This window comes from Schistocerca piceifrons, chromosome X (assembly GCF_021461385.2).
Source record: "Schistocerca piceifrons isolate TAMUIC-IGC-003096 chromosome X, iqSchPice1.1, whole genome shotgun sequence".
In the NCBI taxonomy this organism is placed as follows: domain Eukaryota; kingdom Metazoa; phylum Arthropoda; class Insecta; order Orthoptera; family Acrididae; genus Schistocerca; species Schistocerca piceifrons.
In genome coordinates, this window is record NC_060149.1 from 165,977,904 (window position 1) to 166,002,242 (window position 24,339).

The 24,339-nt window shown below is 42.5% G+C and overlaps 1 protein-coding gene across 1 annotated transcript in view; it reads right to left on the reverse strand.

Moving 5' to 3' along the window:
• Positions 1–23,310, reverse strand: part of LOC124721589 (CD82 antigen) — a 97,861-nt gene extending 74,551 nt beyond the window's left edge. Inside the window, exon 1 of the mRNA XM_047246638.1 lies at positions 23,093–23,310. Within this exon, the coding sequence (XP_047102594.1) occupies positions 23,093–23,158 (66 nt within the window). The 5' untranslated portion in view covers positions 23,159–23,310. The remainder of the gene's footprint in view (positions 1–23,092) is intronic.
• Positions 23,311–24,339: the final 1,029 nt, after the last annotated feature.

Here is a 24,339-nt window from a genome sequence, read left to right on the forward strand (position 1 = left end):
GCTGCGAGACATCACCATCCGGTGGAAGGTAAAGACTGCAGACGGTAACAGCATGTGGCGTCCACACCCAAACAGTGACAACCTCTAAAGGTGTTTGGAGAGGGAGACTCGCTGTGCAGAGTGTGAAGGACATATATGTAGACGCCACCAGACACCCTTTCATAAGCTGCTCGGTTCTTATAATAACCCCGATAGCCACGGAGGGCGGGGTTTCGCATTGCTGCAAACCAAGTTTCCTAAAGAGCAATGCAGAAGAAAGGGTGAAGGCTGATAAGTTGGCGGAGCTCAGTTAGATGGTGGAAGAAACCGCTGCAGTTCCACTGGAGGATGGTGTTGGCCATGGCTGGGAAAGGCGTGACGGGACTGGGAAGGCAGATTACGCCGCTGGGTCACCTGCTGCCTCCGATGGAGCACCCGTGCAAATGATATCCATTGCGTCCGAGGGACCGGCGAGATCGAGGTCCTCAGCGGACGCCAGAATCTCCACCTCATCCTCAGAGGCAGGGCTTGTAGGAAGCGCTGGGATGTGTGCCACCGCAATAGCGTTGGTCTGGGGGGACTTTCTTCTTTTTCTGCTTGTCGCACTGTGTCTTCGGTGGTTCAGGCTTCATGGGCTTCACTGGGTCAGTCTCAGGGACAGACGACGACCATGAGGCCCTACGACCAGGGACTGGTGGTTGTTTCAACCACTTGCGGGCATCCGCTTTTCCACTGGTCGGAACTTGTGAAGGGAGGTCCCCAAGGGAACCCTTCCTGGCGAGAGTAGCCGAAGAAGTCTTACGCTTGTCCGGCTGGGAAGGGGGAGCTGATGTCCCCGATGGTTGGGAGGGTGTTGCTCCTGAAGAAGATGGAGCAGGAGCAACAGGTTGTGTAGTGCCCCCCACAATCAAGGGGGCTTTTGGATGCTGACCAATCATAGAACCAACCGTATGGGACGACACAGGAGATGGAAGAACCGTCGTTGCAGCAGCGGCGACGTAGGTTGACGTCATTGCCACAGGATGGAGCCACTCGTATTTCCATCTAGCCTCGGGGTAGGTCAGGCGGTCCAGGGTCTTATAATCCATTATCTTCCTTTCTTTCTGGAAAATCCTACAGTCCGGCGAGCAGGGGGAATGGTGTTCTCCGCAGTTAACACAGATAGGAGGCGGGGCACATGGAGTTCCAGGATGCGAAGGACGTCCACAATTCCGACACGTGATGCTGGAAGTACAGCGAGATGACATGTGCCCGAACTTCCAGCATTTAATACACCTCATCGGAGGAGGGATATATGGCTTCACATCACAACGGTAAACCATCACCTTAACCTTTTCGGGTAAGACATCACCCTCAAAGGCCAAGATGAAGGCACCGGTGGCTACCTGATTATCCCTCGGACCCTGATGGACGCGCCGGACGAAGTGAACACCTCGTCGTTCGAGGTTGGCGCGGAGTTCATCGTCGGACTGCAGAAGAAGATCCCTGTGGAATATAATACCCTGGACCATGTTTAAACTTTTATGGGGAGTGATGGTGACAGAAACATCCCCCAACTTGTCACAAGTGAGCAACCTCCGTGACTGGGCAGTGGATGCTGTTTTGATGAGAACCGACCCAGAGCGCATTTTGGACAAGCCCTCCACCTCCCCGAACTTGTCCTCTAAATGCTCCACAAAAAACTGAGGATTAGTTTGCATAAAAGATTCACCATCGACCCGCGTACAGACAAGGTACCGGGGTGAATTATCTCCACTGCTGTCTTTAGCCATGCGTTCCTCCCATGGAGTGGCCAGGGAGGGAAATGATCTTGGATTGAATTGCTTGCCGTTGAGGTTTGACCTCGATCGCTTAGAGACTGCTGGTGGAGGCCCACCAGTGAGAGATGATGTACAACGCTTCATTGTGGGTCATCCGCCCTGATGCCACCCACTCCGACCAGGGGTTCTCCCCACGGGCGCCACCCAGCCACAGCAAAGACCACTTCGCAGGATGGCCTTTGCTGGGAGTCCCGATGCCCCAGAGGGATAGGCATCTACTCCTCGGCATACGTGGGGAGGTAGCAGCTCAGGCATCAGCAGTGCGATCCCTGTGTAGTCAGGGGGCTACCACCAAGAGGGTACATGATGACCCCACCACAACGGACTGGCTACCGTGCTGGATGTCGGGTGTCGAAATATCCATGTACATCATGAGGGCAAAGATGGAAGTGCACATTGGAGGGAACGTATGCCACCCGGAACACACTGCAGTGGATGTGGCCGGAAGCTCGATGTAAGTCCAACTCCATGAAAAATCAGGTGTGCCAGATCTTAGGGCAAGATGGATTTTTAGATGCACCACATAAGGTGTCCTTCCCCAAATGGTACACACTAACGGAAAAATTTAGAAACTGAGTGGTCAAACCCCTTAGGGGACCATCACATTAAAGGCCGAAACAGCTGAGACTCCTTTTAGTCACCTCTTACGACAGGCAGGAATACCGCGGGCCTATTCTTACCCCCGAACCTGCAGGGGGGAGACAGGGTGAGCCAGACCCAGAATCAAATCTGTGCAGTGGGTTAACAAATATTGGTATAGTACACCAGTCATCCTGAGTGTCATTTTAGGGAGTTTTCTATGTTCAGATAGGCAAATACTGGGCTTATCCCCAATCTCTGCCTCAGAAAACCTAATACACTGGCAATTAAAATACAGTTACACAGAGATCAAAATTTACAAATTTAACAGACAGATGGTGCACCTGACTGGCTTACCTTAACTGACAACTGATAACAGGAAAGTATCAAGGCCACAAAGTTAAAATAAAATAAATCTGCCAAGTTATTAAAACAGTGCACCCTGTTACAAGATAAGCAATTTTCTAAGAGTTACTGCAAAAATTATGAAACTGGTATTCTTTGCATAAGAGTAAAATTGAAAACGTTTATTTTTCAACTCTCATGAATTGGGAAAAAAATCTAAGGACATTACACAAGGTCTGATCAAGGGTGCTTTGCATTTCTTGCTACATATATGAACAACCTATTTTAGTTTAAATGGCAAGCAAAAATAACTGCTCTTCTTAGAACATAAGTATTATTCTGCAGTCAATGAAAAAGCCTTCAAGAACACTGCATGTATTTTGTTGAAGCTATCAAGTGGCTTTCTGCAGAAAGTACACAACTCCAAGGTGTGTCACACTAACTGGGATCATAAAAAAGTACCATCTCATTTTTTCTGCGTGTGCATATTAGTGAGAACTTACATTTTAAAACCCATAACATACTTTCTAAAATTACCAGGTTCATGTAATTTTGTTGCCTTTTGAGACAGAGACACGGTATACTTCAAGGTAATCCATCACTTTGAAACACTATCTAGTTAATCATTTTCAGCTACTCATTCTTCCATTTTTCATTTTTACACATGTATCCCCTCCCCCTTTCCCTAGTAACCAAGCTGGCTGTAGATATGGAATACCATAGGACTTTATACTATGCTACCATGTGTTTCGTACAGGCAATCATGGTCAAACAAACAACTCTTCTCATTTCCCACATTCCAAGTGTATTGGAAGCCAACAGAAAGTACATATTTGTGTGCATTTGTACCATATTCTCCAAAAGTTTTGGCAGTTCTGAATACAAGTTCCTTCAATACAGCTTCATTCCTTTTGTGGTCCCATTTGGTGTTCACAGCTGTTCATCTCAAGAATTTCATTCCACAGGCTGCCTTTATTGTCCAGGCTTTGCAACCACAGCACACTAAAAGTCTTGCTAACATCTTGTAAAGACATACTCTGGTGTGTTTCTGGACTAGGGAAGGTTTCATTACATTATTAACGACACCCATTACTTTTGTATATCTGGTGGCTTCCTCGTCTAAGTCTGTTTCTGCCAGAAAGGACAGTTTATAACCTAAATATGTGAATGTGTCCACTCTCAAGAATTTTATTTTTCAAACAGGTATTACTTTGTATTGAGTATTTTCCACAGAAGGCCATATTTTGTTTTTCAGTGCTTGTGTCCAAACTGTATTTTTCGGATATAATCTGTAACGGATCACTATAGGTCATCCTCTAATGCTGCTACAAGAGAAGAGAGAAATATCTGCAGAACATAAAGCATCTAGCTTTGTGTTTAGGTTGATTTGAATGAAGCCATGTGGCGTTAGTCTCTACTCTTTGATTACTTTATTCATATAAATAATAAACAAGAGTGATGAAAGGCCACATCCAATTTTACTGCTGCATGTATTCTACCCCACTCCTGTAATTTGCCCTCTTTCTTGACACAGATTACATTTGTTGTGTAAAATTTGTATATAGAAGGGGAAGTCAATTTAAGACAAGACAGATGGAAAAAAGTAAGTACACTGTTTATTATTTCAAAAGTAATGGCCAGAACTGTTAATACATTTATCCCACAGTAAGACAAGACATTCTTAATACATTTATCCCACAGTAAGACAAGACATTCTTAATACATTTATCCCACTGTAAGAGAAGACAGTCACTCACTGCCTACATGGGAAAAATGTTTGCAGTTACCTGTAGAACAATGATTGTACCCAGGTGCACACCCCTTCGTCCTAAGCAAATCAACAGCCATGAATGGCTTTCTTCTGGGCTCAAAAATATAGAAAGCACATAGGAAGATATCAGGACCTAATGGAGGAAGTGTACGAGTTATATATGTCTCTAATTAAGTAAGTTTCGAACAAGAGTGGCAGCACTTGTGCTGCGGTGTCTCTGGAGAGACAATAAATGTAACTGAGTTGTTTATAGAAGTGTCTCTTTGCGCAATATGAAAAAAAAAAAAAATTCAGTGTAATAGTTACAGCCTTCATCCTAAAACAAGTAGATGTAACAGGTTACAAGTCCAGTTTTGTTTAAGAGTTTACAGCGAATTAACGGCTCGAAACAGTAAAGAAAAGCTTGTAAAAATAAGGCAACATGTGATTCGATTGAAAAAGTGTTGTCATAAAGCCTTCCTCTGAGGTGTGTTAGTGCAAGTAAGCATCAAAATGAGATTTTATATCCACCATCAAATACAGCAGTCAGAATTTGAGGTTAAAGTGAAATTACAATGAAATGAATGCCCTTAGCTGAATACAGGCGTTGATATAATTTAACGGGGACAGTTGAAAATGTGTGCCCTGAGTGGGACTCAAACCCGAGATCTCCTGCTTACAAGGCAGACGCTCTATCCATCTGAGACACAGAGGATAGTGCGACTGCAGGGACTTATCTCTGGCATGCCTCCCATGAGGCCCACATTCCCAAGTGTCGTCAACTGAGTTCCGAGTAGAGTACAGCCAGCTGAGTTGAGTTTAGAAACAATGACAGCCGAGTTTTAAGGTTAACAGATTTGTATTCAGTACGTAACTTTAGGCCACATACTGCACTCAGATGAAGTTCTGAGTTCTGCAGAAATGGATATGTCAAAGAATATTAAACCACTGACTGGAGAAGTGGACTGGCAAATTTAGAAAAGGAAAAAACGAGATCGGCTGGATTACCACGAAGGTGTATTCAATGTCATTGAGAGGAGATCAGTGAAGCCCAAACCACTAGAACACAGCGCAACAGCGATTTGTATCGAAAGGCCAACAGTTACGTAAACTGCATAACAACTAGTGCAACTAGTGATTAAGTATATCAGAAGGTGAGGGACAAGGAAACAGTGTTACATGGGATACCTTAAAGCAGCAGTTTGAAAATCATTGAAGAATCAGTTGTTCAAAATCTGTACAGACTTTTTCTCCTTTAGCTGGAACCAAGATGAAAATGTTTCTACCCACATAGGGAAACATAGAAGTTTGTGGAACAAGTTAAACAACATGCTGAAATCTAAAAACAAAAGTGTTTTACCAGATCTTATGCTAGTCTGCAGAGCCTTGCATATTTTACCAAGTGAATTCAAAACTTTTCAATCAAGATGGATGTTGCTGACAATGGCTGAAAAAGAACATCTGATGAACTGACAGTGCAATTATGTATGTTCGAAAGGAATCTCACGAAGAATCCAAAAGGTGACAAAATGCCGAAGGAAGCATTAATGGTAAATGTTAGAAAACAAAAACCAGATGGTAAAAGCAAGTTTGTTAAGAATGATTCAAGAAAATGTGACAATTATTGTAAACAAATGGGCCACTTAGGGGAAGGGCTGCAGAAAGTGGATTTCCAATCGAAAAATAAATAAAAATCACAACACAAGACAGGAAATTGCGCACTTGTAGGTTCTCTGCTGATGTCTGTCTGTGAAGAGGGCCATTCAGGGGAAGTAGATTAAGCATTCTGGTGGGTGGACAATGGAACTACAATGGATGTGACTAATCTTTCAGAGCGTTTCACAGATTTTCTGAAATCTGACAGACTACGTGATGTAAAGGCACCAGGAAAGAACACTAATGGAAGTAGGAAAAGGTAATATTGAGTTGTCATCTTTGACTGATGGGCAGAATATGATGCTGCTGGATGTGTAGTATGTTCCACAGCTGTCTAGGAACTTTTTTTCAGTGTTAGCTGCTCAGGACCAGAATCGTAATAGTGAATTTAATTCATCAGAAACAGAGTGTTGGCTTAAAATTGATGACAAAGTGTGTTTCATGGAACCCGCTGAGCTCTTTGGAACCTTATACAAGGCAGACATTCAACCAACTTTGCTCAAAGATACTGCTGTAGTAAATGCCACTGAAGAGACTTCATTACTGCACCAGTATCATGTGACATGGGGACATCAGGATAAACACCATGCCAAATGAATGTTAGAAGGTATGTCAGAAAGGGAATTAGGCATAAGCATTCCCATGGAAAACACATTTTGTGAGCCCTGCATTTGTGGCAAAGCACATCACTTCCCATTTGGTCAGAGAGAAAAGACAACCAAACCAGGTGAACTAATGTCAGCTGACACCTTGTAGAACTTCCAATGCGTCTTTCTAGAAAAAGAGCTATACGGTTGCTTTCAAAGACAGTTACACAAAATTCGGTATTGCTGCAGCATACAGCAAAAATTTGAAGGCAAGGATGCTTTGAAATATGTTCTTCAACAGTCAAAGAGCTACTAAGTGGCAGTGGTGGAGAACTCTATAGTACAGGAGTCCAGGCCTTACTGCATACAGAATGTGTTACTCAACAGACTGACAGCACCCTACACAACACAGTAAAATGGTGGAAGTGAGTGAGAGACGTGAACTATAGTTGAAATGGCAAGAACCTTCAAGAACTCAAAGCAGCTTATATCCCAGTAGCCATGTGGGCAGAATTGGTTGGAGCATCAGTGTACATTCGATATCTAACTGCATAATAATCTGGGAAGGAATCTGTCCTTTTGAGTTGGAGTTCAGTAAGAAGCAGAGAATAAAACCTTTACGTATAATAGGCTCTACATGCTATGCCCATGTCCAAGTTCAAAGAAGACAGAACATGGATGAGAAAGCTGTCCAGGATCATCTCGTGGGGTATGATGGAGATCAGCATTACAGAATTTGGGTGAAAGAAGAAAATAAAGTCACTCTTAGCAGAGATGTTATCTTCCATGAAACGCCTGCAAGTTGTGAAGAGCAAGTCAAATTACTGCTGCAGGATGTTGAGCAAAGTAATCAGGGAAAGTACGCAGCTGAGAAAGAAGGTGAGGCAAACACCAACAAAGAAGAGAATGAGATTTTCACTCTGCAGTGGAGTGTGCACTGATACGAAACTTTCTGGCAGATTAAAACTGTGTGCCAGATTGAGACTTGAACTCGGGACCTTTGCCTTTCACGGGCAAGTGCTCTACCAACTGAGCTACCAAAGCACGACTCACGCCCCGTCCTCACAGCTTTACTTCCACCAGTACCTCATCTCCTACCTTCCAAACTTTACAGAAGCTCTCCTGTAAGATGGGAGGGCCGAGAAGAGGTTGTCCAAGCCGCTGGGAGAGGCTTAATAAGCCCAAGCTTATTCCCGTGAAGGGAGGACCATTGGCAATGCCAAAGGGACACCACCTTCTGACAGACAGAAACACAGGGATCATCGGAGGGAATATAGGAACTCACGGGCTGAGCTATGAAGACTGCAGCCTTAGCAGCAGCGTCAGCAGCGTCAGCAGCGTCAGCAGCGTCAGCAGCGTCAGCAGCGTCAGCAGCCTCATTTCCTGACAGACATGACCAAGATACCACATAAACATCACACTGGCTCCACCAAGAGTGAGCAAGTTGGTTGGTTGGTTGTTTGAGGTTAAAGGGACCAAACAGCAAGGTCATCAGTCCCTTGTTTCAAATAGACTCCATTCTGCAAACGGGACATCTCAGAAAAGTCAGAACAATAAAACGGAAAAAGGGGAAACGTAAAAGGGCAGCCACATTGTCATTAGTAAAAACAAATGAGGGAAGTTGGCAAGAGAACGAACCCAACACTATGCTGAAGCAGCATGGGCAAGACCACCTGTGACTGAAAAGGTACAACTGCTATAATGCAGAAAGTACGTATGGGAATAGAAAAACTAACCAAGCCTTAAAAAGAAGGGGTAAAAACAGAGTAAAAGGGGAAGAAAAGAGGATTCCGGTCAGGGAGGTGAATCGGGAATCTCTGAACACTGCCTACAGTGGGAGACACCCAAACACTCACCGCCCTGCCCCAACACCGGAGGGAGATTAAAAACTTTAAAACTGAGAATAAAAACCACTCTCCCGGAGGAAACCTAGAACCAGAGAGACCATCCGGGAATCGTCAGCCAACATCAAAGGTAAAGTGTGGGGGAGTCTGTACTTAGCACGCAGAGCCAAAAGAAGGGGGCATTCAACCAAAATGTGGGCCACTGACTGGAAGGCTCCACAACCACACAGCGGGGGTGGCTCATCACGCAAAAGGAAACCATGGGCCAGCCTGGTATGGCCAATGCGGAGACGACACAGTGTGGTCGAGTCCTTGCGGGAGAGGCGAAAGGAAGAACGCCATGGGCCTGGATTCACCTTAATTGCACGAAGTTTATCAGACAGTGGAGTAGCCTCCCAAGAATTGGCCCATGACTGTGCAAAGTGGGATTTGATGTGAAGCCGTAAATCCGCTGCAGGAGGGGTTACAGAAAATGGCGGGTAAGTAACTGCTCCCCCAGCCAAACGATCAGCGAGCTCATTACCCGGGATACCCACATGGCCCGGGACCCATAGGAAGTCAATGGAACAAGCAGCACGGTGAAGATCAGCGAGATGGTCATGGATGGCAGAGACCAAGGGATGGCGCGAAAAACACCAGTCAATAGCAAGAAGGCCACTCATCGAGTCCGTACATAACAAAACGCGGTTGTGTTCGGATTGTTTAATAAAGGTAAGGGTCCGGGAAATTGCAATCAATTCCGCAGTAAACACCCCACATGAGGGTGGCAGCAGATGATTTTCCGTTCCAACAAAGGACGTGAAGGCATACCCAACATGATCAGCAGATTTAGAGCCATCAGTGTAAAAAACAACAGCATCCCGAAACTCCCATAAAATTTGGCGGAAAAAGGAACGGAACACCACCGGGGGGATGGAATCTTTCGGACCGCGGCGGAGATCCATCCGAATTCGAGGCCGAGGAACTAACCAAGGAGGAGTGGAGGGGAGGGAGCGAGGAAGACAGGACAAAGAAGGAAGCCGAAAATCACGGTTAAGAGACGCAAGGCGCAGCCCGACCGGTAAACCCGCCCGAGGGCGGGAGTCGGGCGGGCGACGTCCATGGTCTGGGAATAGGATAGAATAGGAAGGATGAGCGGGAGAAGAACGGATAGTAAGGGCATAAGACACCAGAAGCTGGGACCGCCGAACAGAAAGGGGGGGATCCCAGCTTCAACCAGGAGACTATCAACAGGGCTAGTAGGGAAGGCACCGGTGGCCAAACGGATACCACGATGGTGGACTGGATCCAGCACGTGCAGCGTGGAAGGAGCAGCTGAACCATAAACTTGACAACCATAGTCCAAACGTGACAGAACTAGAGCACGATAAAGACGGAGGAGGAGGGAACGGTCCGCACCCCAAGAGGAGTGGGCAAGGGAGTGAGCAAGTGATAGTTTTCCTGGACCTGCTGCACTAAGGGATGAGCAGTGTACAGTGCACATAGACTTTGAAGGGTGCTGAGTGAGTCTGAGCAGAGGACAATTAAAAAGTCTATGTCACCAGATGTACTCTGTGGCATGATACAGGGTGAAGAGCTCTGCTGTAAACACTGAACAGTGTGCCAGAAGCCAATGCCAGGTGCCAATGATGTAGGCACATTTGACCCCACGGTCAGTGCCAGAGTCATCAGTGTATATAAAGGTACTATCGCGAAGTTCCATGCGAGAGTTGTGAAACTGAAGGCGATAGAGCAAGGCTGGGGTAGTATCCTTAGGAAGCGAATGAAGGCCAACGTTAACATGGGTCGCTTCACAAAGCCAAGGTGGTGAAGGGTTCACATCCACTGGGAAAGTTGGAGGTAGTGTGAAGTTAAGCCGCCGTAGCAAATACCAAAAGTGGACTCTAGGATGTAACAGAAGAGGGGCGCACCCCATACTGGTGATCAAAGAAATCGTCGAAGAAGAAGGCACAGGATGGGTGGCCACGCATGGCAGACAAATGGCATGCATACCTGCTGAGAAGAAAGTCATGGCGGTAGGACGGTGGTAGTCCAACAGCTTAAGCATACAGACTCAACGGGGCTAGTGTAAAAGGCGCCAGTGGCCAAACGGATGTCACAATGGTGGATAGTGTTGAGACAGCGTAAGAGGGATGGACATGCAGACGCATGAACAAAGCACCCATAGTCGAGTTTCGAACAGACAAGGGACTGGTACAAACAGGAGGGTGGTCGAGTATGAGCCCCAGAAATTTCATAGTTCCAAGGAACAGAAGGGAGACAGGTCCATGGAGAACTGCAATAGATCACAAAATCATCAACAAAAAGGGAGCCGCAGATGCTCAGAGGAAGACAGGCCATTATACGGTTAATGGCGATACCAAAGATGATGACACTCAGGACGGAATCCAGAGGTACACTGTTTTCCTGCATAATGATGTCCAACAAGGCAGAACCCACATGCACTTTGAAAACTATCTTTTAAAAATTCTTGAAGGAAACTGTAGGCGGCCACAGAAGCCCCACGTGTACAGAGTATGGGGGATAGCAGTTCTCCAGTAGGTGTCGTAGGCCCTTTCCAATTCGAAAAACGCGGCCACAATCTGCGATTTTCACAGAAAACCACTCATGACATGAGTTGACAAAGTAATGAGACGGTCAACTGCAGAACGCCGCACTCAGAATCCGCACTGTGCATTTGTCAGTGAATTGCGAGACTCGAGCCACCATACCAGCTGGGTGTGAATCATATGTTCATCACCTTGCAAAGGCAGCTAGTGAGATAGATGGGGCGATAGCTAGAAGAGTTTTTGGTCCTTACCAGCCTTGGGTATGGGTATGACGGTGGCTTCATCCGATGTCTGGGAAATGTGTCCTCTGTCCAGATGTAGTTGTACATGTTAGCAGAAAGTGCTCGCCCACAAGAGAAAGACTCAGCAACATCTGAATGCGGATGGCGCCTGGCCCTTGGTGGAGGATCGGGATGAACTGAGAGCACGATCTAGCTCCCTCATAGTAAAGGCGGCACTGTAGCACTTACGATTCTGAGAAGAGAACTGTATCGCCCGAGCCTCCTCCACTCGTTTCCGATGGAGGAAGGCAGGGTGATAGTGGGAAGAGCTCAAAATGTCCACAAAATGGCGGCCCAAGGTGTTGGAGATAATAATAGGGTCCACGATGACATCTTCCACTACTGCCAGGCTGGAAATTGGTGAATGGATCTTGGTGCTAGAGAGCAGTCGGAGGTTGCCCACACAGAGGAAGAGGTCGAACTGTTAAAAGAAATAGTGAATGAAATCCAGCTAGCTGTTCTGCTATCCCGAAGAATGTGGAAACAGTTTGCACGCATCTGTTTATAATGAATGCGGTTTGCCATTGTAGGAGGACAGTTAAAAACACACAGAGCACATCTCCGGGCACAAATTGCACTGTGGAATGCCTCAGTCCACCAAGGGACCGGGACATGACATTGTAAAGAGGTGCGAAGAATGGAACATTCTGCAGCAGTAAGGATAATGTTTGTGACATATTCCACCTGGTAATCACAACTGGGGAAATCTTGTTCTTCGGAGGTTGCCAGGGAGGAGTAAAGCTGCCAGTCAGCCTTAGTAAGCTGCCATTTGGGTGTGCACGTCGATGGGGTAGGAGTCAGTAAACTGATAGCACACGAGAAATGGCCACTCGTGTAGGTATCAAAGAACGGACCACTCAAGACGATGGGCAAGCTGGGTAGTGCAGAAGGATAGGTCCAAATGGGAATAGGTTTGTGAGGAGTTGGAAAGGAATGTAGGGGCGCCAGTGTTAAGGCAGAACAGGTTAAGTTGGTTAAGAAGATCAGCCAAGAGGGCCCTTCCCTGACAGATCTTGGAAGAACCCCAAAGGGGATGATGAGCATTAAAGTCATCAAGTAGCAAAAATGGGGGGGAGGTTGCTGCCCAGTAAGCTGAAGGAAGTTTGCCATGTTGACACTGAATGATGGAGGGACATAAATGGTACAGAGGGAAAGAGTCAGGTGGGGAAGGAAAAGGCAGACTGCAACAGCTTCAAGAAGGATAGTCAGGAAGATGCGTTGACTAAACCTCATCCCGTATGAGCAGCATGATGCCCCCATGAGATGGAATGCCGACCTCAGGGGGAAGGTCAAACTGAACTGGGAAAAAATGTGAACGTTCAAAGCAGTGGTGAGGATGAATTTTTGTTTCCTGAAGGCAGAGTACAAGGAGGTGCTGCGATGCTAAAAGCAGCCATAAATCCTCTTTCTGGGACTGAAGGCCACGAACATTCCATTGGAGGAGAGTCATGAGGAAAAAATGAAGGGGTGTCATCTTAGCAGCTCCCGTGTGACAGCCTGTGAAGAGTCGCTGCTACAGGGCACAGAAGCAGGGGGATCCTGCTCCATTGGATCCATAGAAGCATCGGCTTGTGCATGCTGTCTGTCTGTCGAGCCCAACACTTAAACACAGTTGGTGGTGCGCACCGGCGACATGGAGGCCAGCCGAGTTAAGGTATCATGTGGCAACACCGTCAAAGGGGATCTTTGAGTTGGCGAAGGAGAAGACCGTTTGCCTTTAGTGGACTTCTTCGAGTCTTTCCAGTTAGCGGAGGAAGACTTAGGTGTCGTTCGGCTGGAGGTACAGATGAAGTCTTCACCAGAGTACTCTTCCTGTCCTTGCCAGTCTACTGGTTGTGTAGCTGGTGGTTTCACCTTCTGAGGCAAGAGTTTGATGGCTTGTTGCACAGCTGGAGGGGGATGGTGATGCTACCTTGACACTGGGCGATTTTACAACCTCAGAGCTGAATTTGACGTCGCATGTCTGCGTGATATGTCGTTCATGGAGTGCGGTGTAAGAAGAACAGTTGTATAGGTGCCAGATGGGAGAACGCAGCATTTGTGACTAGCCAATAACTTGTGAGTGACTGGGTAAGGCAATTTTTCCTTTACCTGGATCTCTTTGACAGCCCACTCATCAAGATACATGGGACAATCCCGAGAAGATGCAACATGGCCACATTTGCAGTTGATGCAGCATGGAGTAGGAGGCAGACAATCACCCTCATGTGCATCCCTACCACATGTTACACGTTTGGCTGGGTGTCAACAAGACAGTCTAGTGTAATTGAAACAATGACACTGGTAGCAGCGCATCGGATTTGGAATGTACAGTTGGACTGTGATAATTTCATAGCCTGCTTTGATCTTGGATGGAAGCACCAGCCTATGAAAGGTGATAAAAATAGTGCAGGTGGGCACTAAGGAGGAATCTTACCTTTTCCATCACCCGAAGGATGGCAATGAACCCCTGATCAGAGAGGTAAGATAGGATTTCGGCCTCTGTTAGACCGTCAAGAAGCCTAGTGTAAATAACACCACGGGAAGAATTCAGAGTTCTATGGGCCTCAACACAAACAGGGTAGCCATGGAGAAGCAAGGCTGCAAGCAGTTTTTGTGCTTGAGAATCAGAAGTAGTCTCCAAAAGGAAAGAGCCATTCCGTAAATGAGAGCAGGATTTCACAGGGCCACCAATTGCATCAACACCTTTCTGAATAATAAACGGATTTACCATGGTGAAGGACTGACCATCTTCAGTACGTGAAACCACAAGTAACTGTGGTGCAGCAGGAAGGGTCTTTGAATCGTTAGCCTCATTATGCTTACATTTCGTAGACGCGGATTGGGAAGATAATTGGCTCATCGCAAGAAAATACCTCGTAATTGCGAGCACTTCCAATGGCGCATTCCTTCAAATTTGGGGGGGGAGGCAGGGGCAGGACCTTTACGGTTCTTATTGTTTAGTTATTTATTATCAAAATGTAGTCTTATACAGGGCTATTACAAATGATTGAAGCGATTTCACAAATTCACTGTAGCTCCATTCATTGACATATGGTCACGATACACTGCAGATACGTAGAAAAACAAAGTTTTGTTCAGCTGAAGCCGCACTTCAGGTTTCTGCCACCAGAGCGGCAGTGAGACAAAATGGCGACAGGAGCCGAGAAAGCGTATGTCGTGCTTGAAATGCACTCACATCAGTCAGTCATAACAGTGCAACGACACTTCAGGACGAAGTTCAACAAAGGTCCACCAACTGCTAACTCCATTCGGTGATGGTATGCGCAGTTTAAAGCTTCTGGATGCCTCTGTAAGGGGAAATCAATGGGTCAGCCTGCAGTGAGCGAAGAAACGGTTGAACGCGTGCGGGCAAGTTTCACGCGTAGCCCGCGGAAGTCGACGAATAAAGCAAGCAGGGAGCTAAACGTACCACAGCCGATGGTTTGGAAAATCTTACGGAAAAGGCTAACGCAGAAGCCTTGCCGTTTACAATTGCTACAAGCCCTGACACCCGATGACAAAGTCACATAGCCCCAATACCACCCAGTGTGATTTCGATATATTTGAAGCCCTGAAAAAGAGATATCTGTGCCATCAATTTGCTTAGGACAAAGAGGTGCAAGCCTGGGTACAATTGTGGTTCTGTAGGCAACTGTAAACATTTTGTTATGAAGGCATTGACCTTTTTGTCTCACAGTGTGATAAATATATTAACAGTTACAATTATTACTGTTGAAGTAATAAACAGTTTACTTTTTCCCACGTCTCATCTTCATTTGACTGCTGCTTATATCATTGATAAGTTGCTGAGCTACATGATCATCTGCCAGAATCTGTAATAATGTGTTTACCGACTTTATCAAAAGTATTCTCTGATGTCAACAAAGGCAATGTGTGTTTCTGGACTGAATTTTCAGTTTTTCTATCAGAAATTTCAATGAAAAATAGTCATCACAACACCTGCTTGTACAATTTGATGATGTTGGCAAAAATTTTATATGCAGACTTCAATAAGCTTATTCCTTGGTGGTTATTGCAATTTTGCATACATCTTTTTTTGGAGCTAGGACTAACAATTGATTTATTCCAGCTCTCAGGTGTATCATTTCTTGGCCAAATCACTTTCTAAGTGGTTTAGTAATCTGTCTATAAATGACTTGCTTGAATATACAAACTGGTCTACATTAATTGAATCATCTCCTTGGGTTTCATTAGTTAGTTTGTTGGATTTAGAGAAGTCATGGAAAACCTAAATCAGTATGGCCAAACAAAGGTTTGAACCATTGTTCTCCAAAATGGAAGTCCAGTGTGCTAACCACTGTGCCACCTCACCCTGTATTAGTTAGTTCCATGTTATTTTTTAGTGTTTTTAATACATCCTTAGAGATGGTTTCTCTTGAATAGCTTCCTGGGAGCTGAACTGCTAGAGGCTCTGACATCTGAGCAAGCTGTGAAGAAAGCAAGAAGAAATTTGGAAAGGAAATTAGAAGTCCAGGGAGAAGAAATAAAAACTTTGAGGTTTACTGATAACATCGTAATTCTGTCAGAGACAGTAAAGGACTTAACAGAATGGACAGTGTTTCAAAAGCAGTTACAACATGAATATCAATTTTTTTTTTAAAATTGAAGGGGTAGAGGAATTAGTCACATTAAACCAGGCAATGCTGAGGGAATTAGATTAGGAAATGACACTCTAGGTAGTAAACGAGTTCTGTTATTTGGGCAGCAAAATAAGTGACAACATCTGAAGGGGAGAGGATATGAAATGCAGATTAGCAGTAACAAGAAAATCATTTCTGAAAGAGAAAAATATTTTAACATCTAATAAAAATTTAACTGCAGCCTTTAACACAACTGAAATGTGGAAGGCATGAAGTTCAGATAAGAAGAGAATTGAAGCTTTTGAAATGTGGTGCTACAGAAGAACACTGATTAGCATAGTTTAATAGATGGGTAGATTATACAACTAATGAAAAAGTAAGGAACTGATCTGGGAGAGAAAAGATAGTGATGGAACATCTTGACAAAATTAAGCAATCTGTTTATAGGACACAGCCTCAAACATCAACAAAATGTTTACTTGGTAACAGAGGTAAGTTAGCGGATAAAAATTTGAGACTGAGATAAAGGCTGGGGTGTAGCAGACCAATTCAAATGGATGTAGGCAGCTGTAGTTATGCAGAAATGAAGTAGCTCGAACAGGATAGACTAGCATGGAGAGCTGCATAAGAATATTAATCAGACTGGAGATGATAACAAGGCAGAAGTCACATAAAGAGCAGGGCTGTCACCAATCCTGTACAATATGGCAATGGCTGAAGTGACCGGACAGTGGAGTGTGACAAACAACAAACTGATTATAAAGACACACACGAGGGTCAAGGAGGTCAGTAGGTCAAAAGTGGATTACTTGGTTTTTTTTGTTTCTTTTGACAGTAATACAAAGTGTAACTGAAGAAAATGCACAACCTGAGCAAAACTGCTATAAGAATAGGACCTTTTTACCCTACTTAAGAACATACATAGACACATGGGTTGGATTGCTGGTAAGGCACTTTAAGAATTGCTGCAGAAAAGGAACTTCCTACCATCTGGAGTTATCGCTGACTAGTGCTTTCTTGATCCCACACAGCTCAGCATAAATACATCAAGTGGCAGATCAGTAAGCAAATTCTAATGATAAAACGAGGGGGAAATACAACAGAACAACCTGCCTTAGATTAGATTAAGTTTTCGTTCCATAGACCCAAAAAATGAGATCATTCTTGTGGGCGTGGAACATAAAGTCTGAAAAACATAAAACATTTGAATATAATACTTACTAGCTTGATCATTTGTCAGGAGATAGTCTAAAATAAGCTAGTACAATGCAGTAAACTGGAACAGCTAATATTTACAGAATTAACACACAGACAGAATGAAACACTGTTATCCACTATTAATAAATTTATCACATGCAAAATACCTAATCTTGACTGTTGTGACGAAGTGTTGTCAAAACTGAAATCTAACATATTTTTACTTAAGCTGACTTAACAGTCTGTGTTAAGATATTCATCTATGGAGTAGAAGGAGTTGCCTATCAAAAAGGCTTTCAAACTCTGTTTAAACCGTGCTCTATCTGAAACCAAGTTTTTAGTGGTTGCTGACAATTTATTAAAAATGTGTGTTCCTGAATATTGGACACCTTTTTGAACCAAGGTACATGATTTTAGACATTTACGAAGATTCTTCTTATTCCTATTATTGATAATGTGTACTGAGCTATTGGTTGGAAACAGATGTATTGTTCAAACAAATTTCGGGCTTGCAGCCGGTCGTCATTCAATACACACAATAGTGTGGTTCAACTATCAAGTTTTCGATGCATGCACAGAATAGTTACAGTACGTTTTATAGTGTGGAACGGAGGACGTTTTCGCCAGTCTGCGACGGTTCACCTGAAGATGACTGGCAGGTGCCCAGTATTGGACGACGACCAGCAGCAAGCCCAAAATTTGTTTGAACAGTCAATTTGCTGGGAAAATTTTAAAATTCACAACAGATGTATTACTTGCAACAAATTTCATTAAGGAATAAATATACTGAGAAGCAGTGGTTAGAATACAAAGTTCCTTGAACAGATTTCTACAAGATGTTCTAGAATTTACACCACAAATGTTTCTTATGACACGATTTTGCACCCTAAAAACTTGAGCTCAGTTTGACAAGTTGCTCCAGAATAATGATCCCATATGACATAACAGAATGAAAGTAAGCAAAGTATGCAAGTTTTTTTTTATATTTATATCTCTTACATCTGACATCATTCTCACAGCAAGTACAGACTTGTTTAGGCGCTTTAGCAATTCTGTTGTATGCCCTTCCCAACTGAATTTACTATTGAGTTGTAATCCCAGAAATTTAACACTGTCAACCTCGTCGATCTGCATGTCTTCATACATTATACTCACACTGGAAGGAAATCTCTTACAGGTTCTGAACTGCATATAGTGGGTCTTCTCAAAGTTTAATGACGAAGAATTAGCTTTAAACCACTTATTAATGTCAGTGGAAATTTGATTAGCAGCTATTTCTAAATCTGTACTTTACTTGCTATTTATTGCAATGTTTGTATCATCAGCAAACAAAACAAACTTAGCATCTGGCAATTTGACAGATGAGAGGTCATTAATATACACAAGAAAAAGCAATAGACCCAAAATGGAACCTTGAGGAACACCACATGTAATTAATTCCCAGTCAGATGAAGACTTACTGCTTACTGCACAGGTATTTCGCAACAACACCCATCAGTATACAGAACTAAGTTTGTTTTGTATTCAGATAAAATGCTTTTAAAAACCTCCTTACAAACAGAACACAGGGTACTTCTCAAGCTGTACCCCACCATGTCTAAGTCTACTCTTAAGGTACTTTGTTATAATAGTGTTTCTGACCCAATACAAGGAGTACCATTTGGCAAACAAGGCCCGTAGCAACATGGGGAAATGAATGTACCGTTTTCATTCTTATAACTGATAGATGTTATGTTACCAGAAGCTACTACATGTTTTTGTTAGTTAAATAGGCAAAGTGAATATGTGGTACAAGTACATTCACTACACACTCAAGTCAGCAGACCAGCTATCACAGACAGGGGAGCATCAATTAAGATAGAAAGCTTATTTTGTAAATACTGATTCATGTGTTCAGCAATTCTGCTGTCATTGACATGACAGAACAACACGCTAAAATCAATTTCTGTTCACTGTCAGGATAATCCGTAGCAGATACCTCCACACTACTTTGGGAGGCATACAGGGAGGAAATGTTGCACCTTGGGCTTCACCACTATGACTGGAGAAAGCAAAACAGGTGAGAATAAACATGAAAACCATGTAAAGTTTTCTTTCTGACAGCTACTTCGGAAAGAAAAATGAGGGATTAAATGCAACAACACGACAATCAGACAAAATAAAGCCTTTGTAAGATATGGATGGGGAAGAAAATGGAATGCATTCTTTTCCAAGGAACCGTCCCCAGCTTCACCTTTATCAGTTTAGGGAAAACTACAAAGAACCTAAATTGGAATGAACAGACCTACCATGATTTGAACTCCACTCTTCCCAAATGAGAGTATGGTGCACAATCACTTCAACATCACATTCCATTTCTCAACCCAGTACAAAGCAAGGAGTGTCACGCAGTTCACAGCCAGAAACAAAATGAGGATGGTTTCACACCTATCCTATTCACCAGACCTGGCCAACGTGACTCTTGTGTTCACCAGAACAAAAACTAACATGGAAATATCTTCTAGTACATGGAGAATGCTAAGCCACTATTGTGTGAGGTGTATTAGGTCTTATGGATACTATTTTGAAGGCAAGACAATTATGTAAATGTGTTAAATACAAGATGTGTCTAAACAATTCTACTTAACCTTCCACCCAAGTTTTATACTATTAATCAAAATGGCTCATACTGACTAAACAAATGAAATGCGATATCTTGCATTACTGAAGAACTATTTGTCATGATGTATTAGTGGAAGACTTCTCATATTTGCAACTATGTCCGTATGTGTGACAAGTTTAATCAAAATCTATAGACACAATGGCAGCAGATGAGCAGTTTACTCCAAGACTTTTGTTGCATACAGCCAACAAATTGAATGAATGTGATCCAACATACAAGAAGCTCAACTGATGGTGCAAATTTATGTACGTATCATATATGATCAATTAGCAGTGATCACTTTCAAAGCAGGGCCCCCTCTGAGTCCACACAATATCTGCAATGGTTCTTTTCTCTATTCAAAACATTTCTTCTTCAATGGCATTATTCAAGAATTCCACCGTCTTTGCCTTTTTGCAGGATATTTCGGTACTTGACTATTCATCCATGGGCAACAAGTCTACCAATTTCAATTAGTTACAGCATCATGACATCCTTCAAGGATTAACAGATACCTTCAATATAATTTCACCAATTCATACCCAAACCGTTCCCTTTGAATGTCATTGAGCTACAGCACTGATCAAAATGTCATCACACCTAAGATTTCATATTCACATTCATTTTCTTTTCCAACTTTCAACCAAATTTTCAACCTCCAACCTGACCTATAACTTGGGTTATGTTACAAATCAGTCTAGCCACAACCTACAATACAAAAAATATACACAAAAAAGTCCGTGCTCTGTTTTCTTCCCATTAGCATGTGTATGACACCACATGCCACATCATTATTACATCACAAGATGAAGCAGACATCCGCTATTGGTAGGCTCAGTTGACCCAGTTCAAGGTATCTAAAATGTTGCGGACTAGTAATTTAAAATGTTGTGGATCTCTGGAATGTAAGCAGCTTCACATATTTTGGTTGAAACTGTGTACTGCATAAGGTGCTGTTTATGACTTGGTGGTGACTGTGATTTGTAAATAGATAATGAACACAGTCAACACTACCATCAACTCATACTTTGCATAGATAATTGTTTCTGTAGAAATAACATAATTGCACCACAGCATTATCTGTAGGCCTAAACTGAAATTATGTCTACCTGAAGGCAAGTGGGCATAGGAGTTTCAAGTACTAATAATGTCAATTTGTCCTTGGTGCATGCTAAAAATATGCAAAAAAGTTGTGTGTTAATTTCTTGTGCCTCTATCATCATCAGAAGATACATTTTAAGTACCTATGTCCAAATTAGTACACACCATATGACTGGAGTCCACTTGGCAGTTTGACTCATCACATGTGAAAAAACTTTTATAACTTAACTGCTTTTATCTGTCTTCTTCAAGCAGTGTTTATAATGTTGAATTTCATAAATAGTTATCTCATGGAGGTCTAAAAGAGATTTTACCAAATTTTCTGTGTAGGGTACAGACTATTCTCTCACTAATGTTTCTTCATTCAATTGTGGTTTTTTTTCTAATTCCTATTCATACTCAGGCAGTCAAGAGCTGTGATGAATGTGATCCACCTCTACGAATACATTGAGCTAATGTATTTAATGTTTTTCTTTATTTATTTGCTAACAATTTTGAATCAACTATGGCTTCATCTTAAACTTTAGCTCAGTGAACAATGCAATGTACAATGACTAGTATATCTGTTAATGTTCTTGCTGAGAATGAAGCCACTGTTGTTTTGAAATCTATACAAAATAACTAAAAAACAAACAGCTGAATGGAGTACAAATTAGTAACAGAGAGGCCTTCATTCACCACAAGACACATTTACTCTCTCTGTTATCATCGGCACCCCAAAACGTCCAGATAATATACTAATCCACTGTGAAACAAATATGTCACTGACGAAATAAATCTCGGGTGAACAGCCTGGTGTGAGTGTGCATAGGACACAATATTTCGGCAACATGGTCTATTGCTGAAATATTGTGTCCTATGCACTCACACCAGGCTGTTCACCCAAGATTTATTTCATCATAAAACACTCCTGGAGAAATTGAAGAATCACAAATATGTCACTGATGGAGCACCTTAAAGAAGTACCACTAATAGTCACAATCACCAAACATCTGTTTATAACACTGCTAACCGAACGTAGTGATATAATGAAAACACATATGTATAAACTTCAGTGGCACTGGAAAGAGTACCTTTTATCCTTTTCAGAAAAACTATGACAACTCTAAAACATGAGAGTTAATAATACAACAACAAAACATGAAACTTAGCATACTAGAAGTCCCTCTTTGTAATATCAGGAACATGTGAAGAAGCTACATTAATAGCAGTAATTTCTTTGAATACATTGCAATATATGGCTGTTACAGTTATACACAAACAGAAATGCCACAGACATCCCCTATTAAACAATGGTACTATACTTCTGTAAGGCACTACACAAAATGTGTCTTTTAAAGTATAAATGACTTCCATCTTATCCCTAAGGTAGAAATGAAGACCAAGACTGATGCTGACAGCTTAGGAGAGAATGCATAATTTTAACAGTAAACTGTTTCTGATGATGTGTGTTAATGCTACATCAGTTTAAAAACTGTGATTTCTGTTTACACGAATTATGTCTCAGTGTTTCTGCTGTACGCCACTGATGTATAACTTCAGTACAGTCTGCTTCCCGTGCTGGTTATTACTGCTTACCTGTACAAACATATTACTCTAGTAATTAACGTTTTTTTTATTTTCTTTATTGTGGTAAATTTTTAAGCAATTTCTGTTTAAAAAACCAGTGTAATCATTATGTACATAATATCATTAAAGTCATGATTCATAAACCAAAAACTATTATTATTAATAATAATAATTATTATTATCATTAAATAATATCACTACCGCACATGTCAAACGTCGTAAGCATTTGTATCATTTATGTTTATTAACATGACAGGTAACCAATTATCCAAGAGACGTGGTTAACAGCACCATGTAGAACGCTATTTACATACCGTATTTTGCAATTGGATGTTGTCCTCGAGATAAAATACGTACAGTCTCCGATTTTGCCTCCCATGCTATTAGCCTACCTATCCTGGATGACGTATGTCTAAAAATGGTGTCTGTCATGCTACCTTTTTCCAATTCTCCCCAAATTTTAATTTTTCCTATAGGCATAGTTCCTACTTGCCATTTACCAAGTACTATATATTACCAAAAATCGATTATAAAAAAAGCTTAATTTGAGAGTTACCACATACTGCATATAAATACTACTTTACTTTCGAATGTCAACAAACTAAACTCACCCAGAATATGAAGTTAAAGATAAACAAAAGGAACTTCAAAACGGCGTAACATCCCGTTAAAGCCATTTCTGAATGTTGTGCGTAGACTGCCTACACAAAACACAGTCACAAAAATGTCTCCTTTAACTGCTCTACCAAACAGTAGGCCTCTGCATCAATTCTGATAACTACGCCCCCACTGCGTTTCGCACACCTCTGTTCACAGTTCCTATTTAGGAATTGCCTACACTACATTCGTAGAAACTGTCGCTCTTGTAGTACCAACTTCTAAACGAAAACTGTCTATTACCAAGGAATATCACGATATTTCTCATTATATTTTACCTAAATACGTTGCATCCTTCCTAAGAGGATCTTCCCTCATCTATAAAATGTAAATATACATCTTAAAATAGTAAATAAAGATGGATCACATATTTTAAATAGTACAAAGTGATAAAGGAAAATTTAAAGGGGACAACTAAAACCTACTGTAGACCTGTCCACACGTTTGTGTTGTAAAATTAACAACTGCAACATTCCCTTAGGGCTAGATGGTAGAAAGCAGCATAATGAAATAAAGGCAATGCTCTCCAACTGCTATGACGTGTTAACTAACACTGGAATTTCATGCAGAACGACGTAAGCATCTGTACCATTCATGTTAATTAAAACGCTGAAAAATTAATACTTATCCAAGAAACATATTTAACCCCCATACCAAAAGCTAAAAATCACCGGAGAAGCAGGTAACGTACATAAAAAAAACAATGAACATGCATTCAAGTGGAATGTGAGGAACTGTGCAGACAATTGTCACAGCAAGCAAAGTCTTCAATCCACGTAACGAGATTTTGGGGGCAGTGCGCACTCTTTGATCTGGCATCTACTCTCTTACACTCTTCCAACTGCGCTACACTCTACAAATATAACAGGTGTATACACAATATGTTTCTCAGAATTAGTAGGTGTTACATCTTACATATTTCCAAAATATTAAATTTTACCCTGTGCTGTGCCATTTTCACTGCAGTGAACAGTTTTTAATGGTCACTTCTCTGGCGTTTTCAGTCATAAGACTGCAAATGCATGCAGGGCATAACACCAGTAGGGAGCGCTCACTGCAGCGGACTGTGTGCATTAGCAGCCTCAGGACTGATGAAAATTGACGAAGAAGCGACCATTAACAGCTGTCCACTCTAGTGGACGCTATACGCCACAGGGTTACCAGTTCTTATTCTCAAACTTCCAGGCAGATTAAAACTATA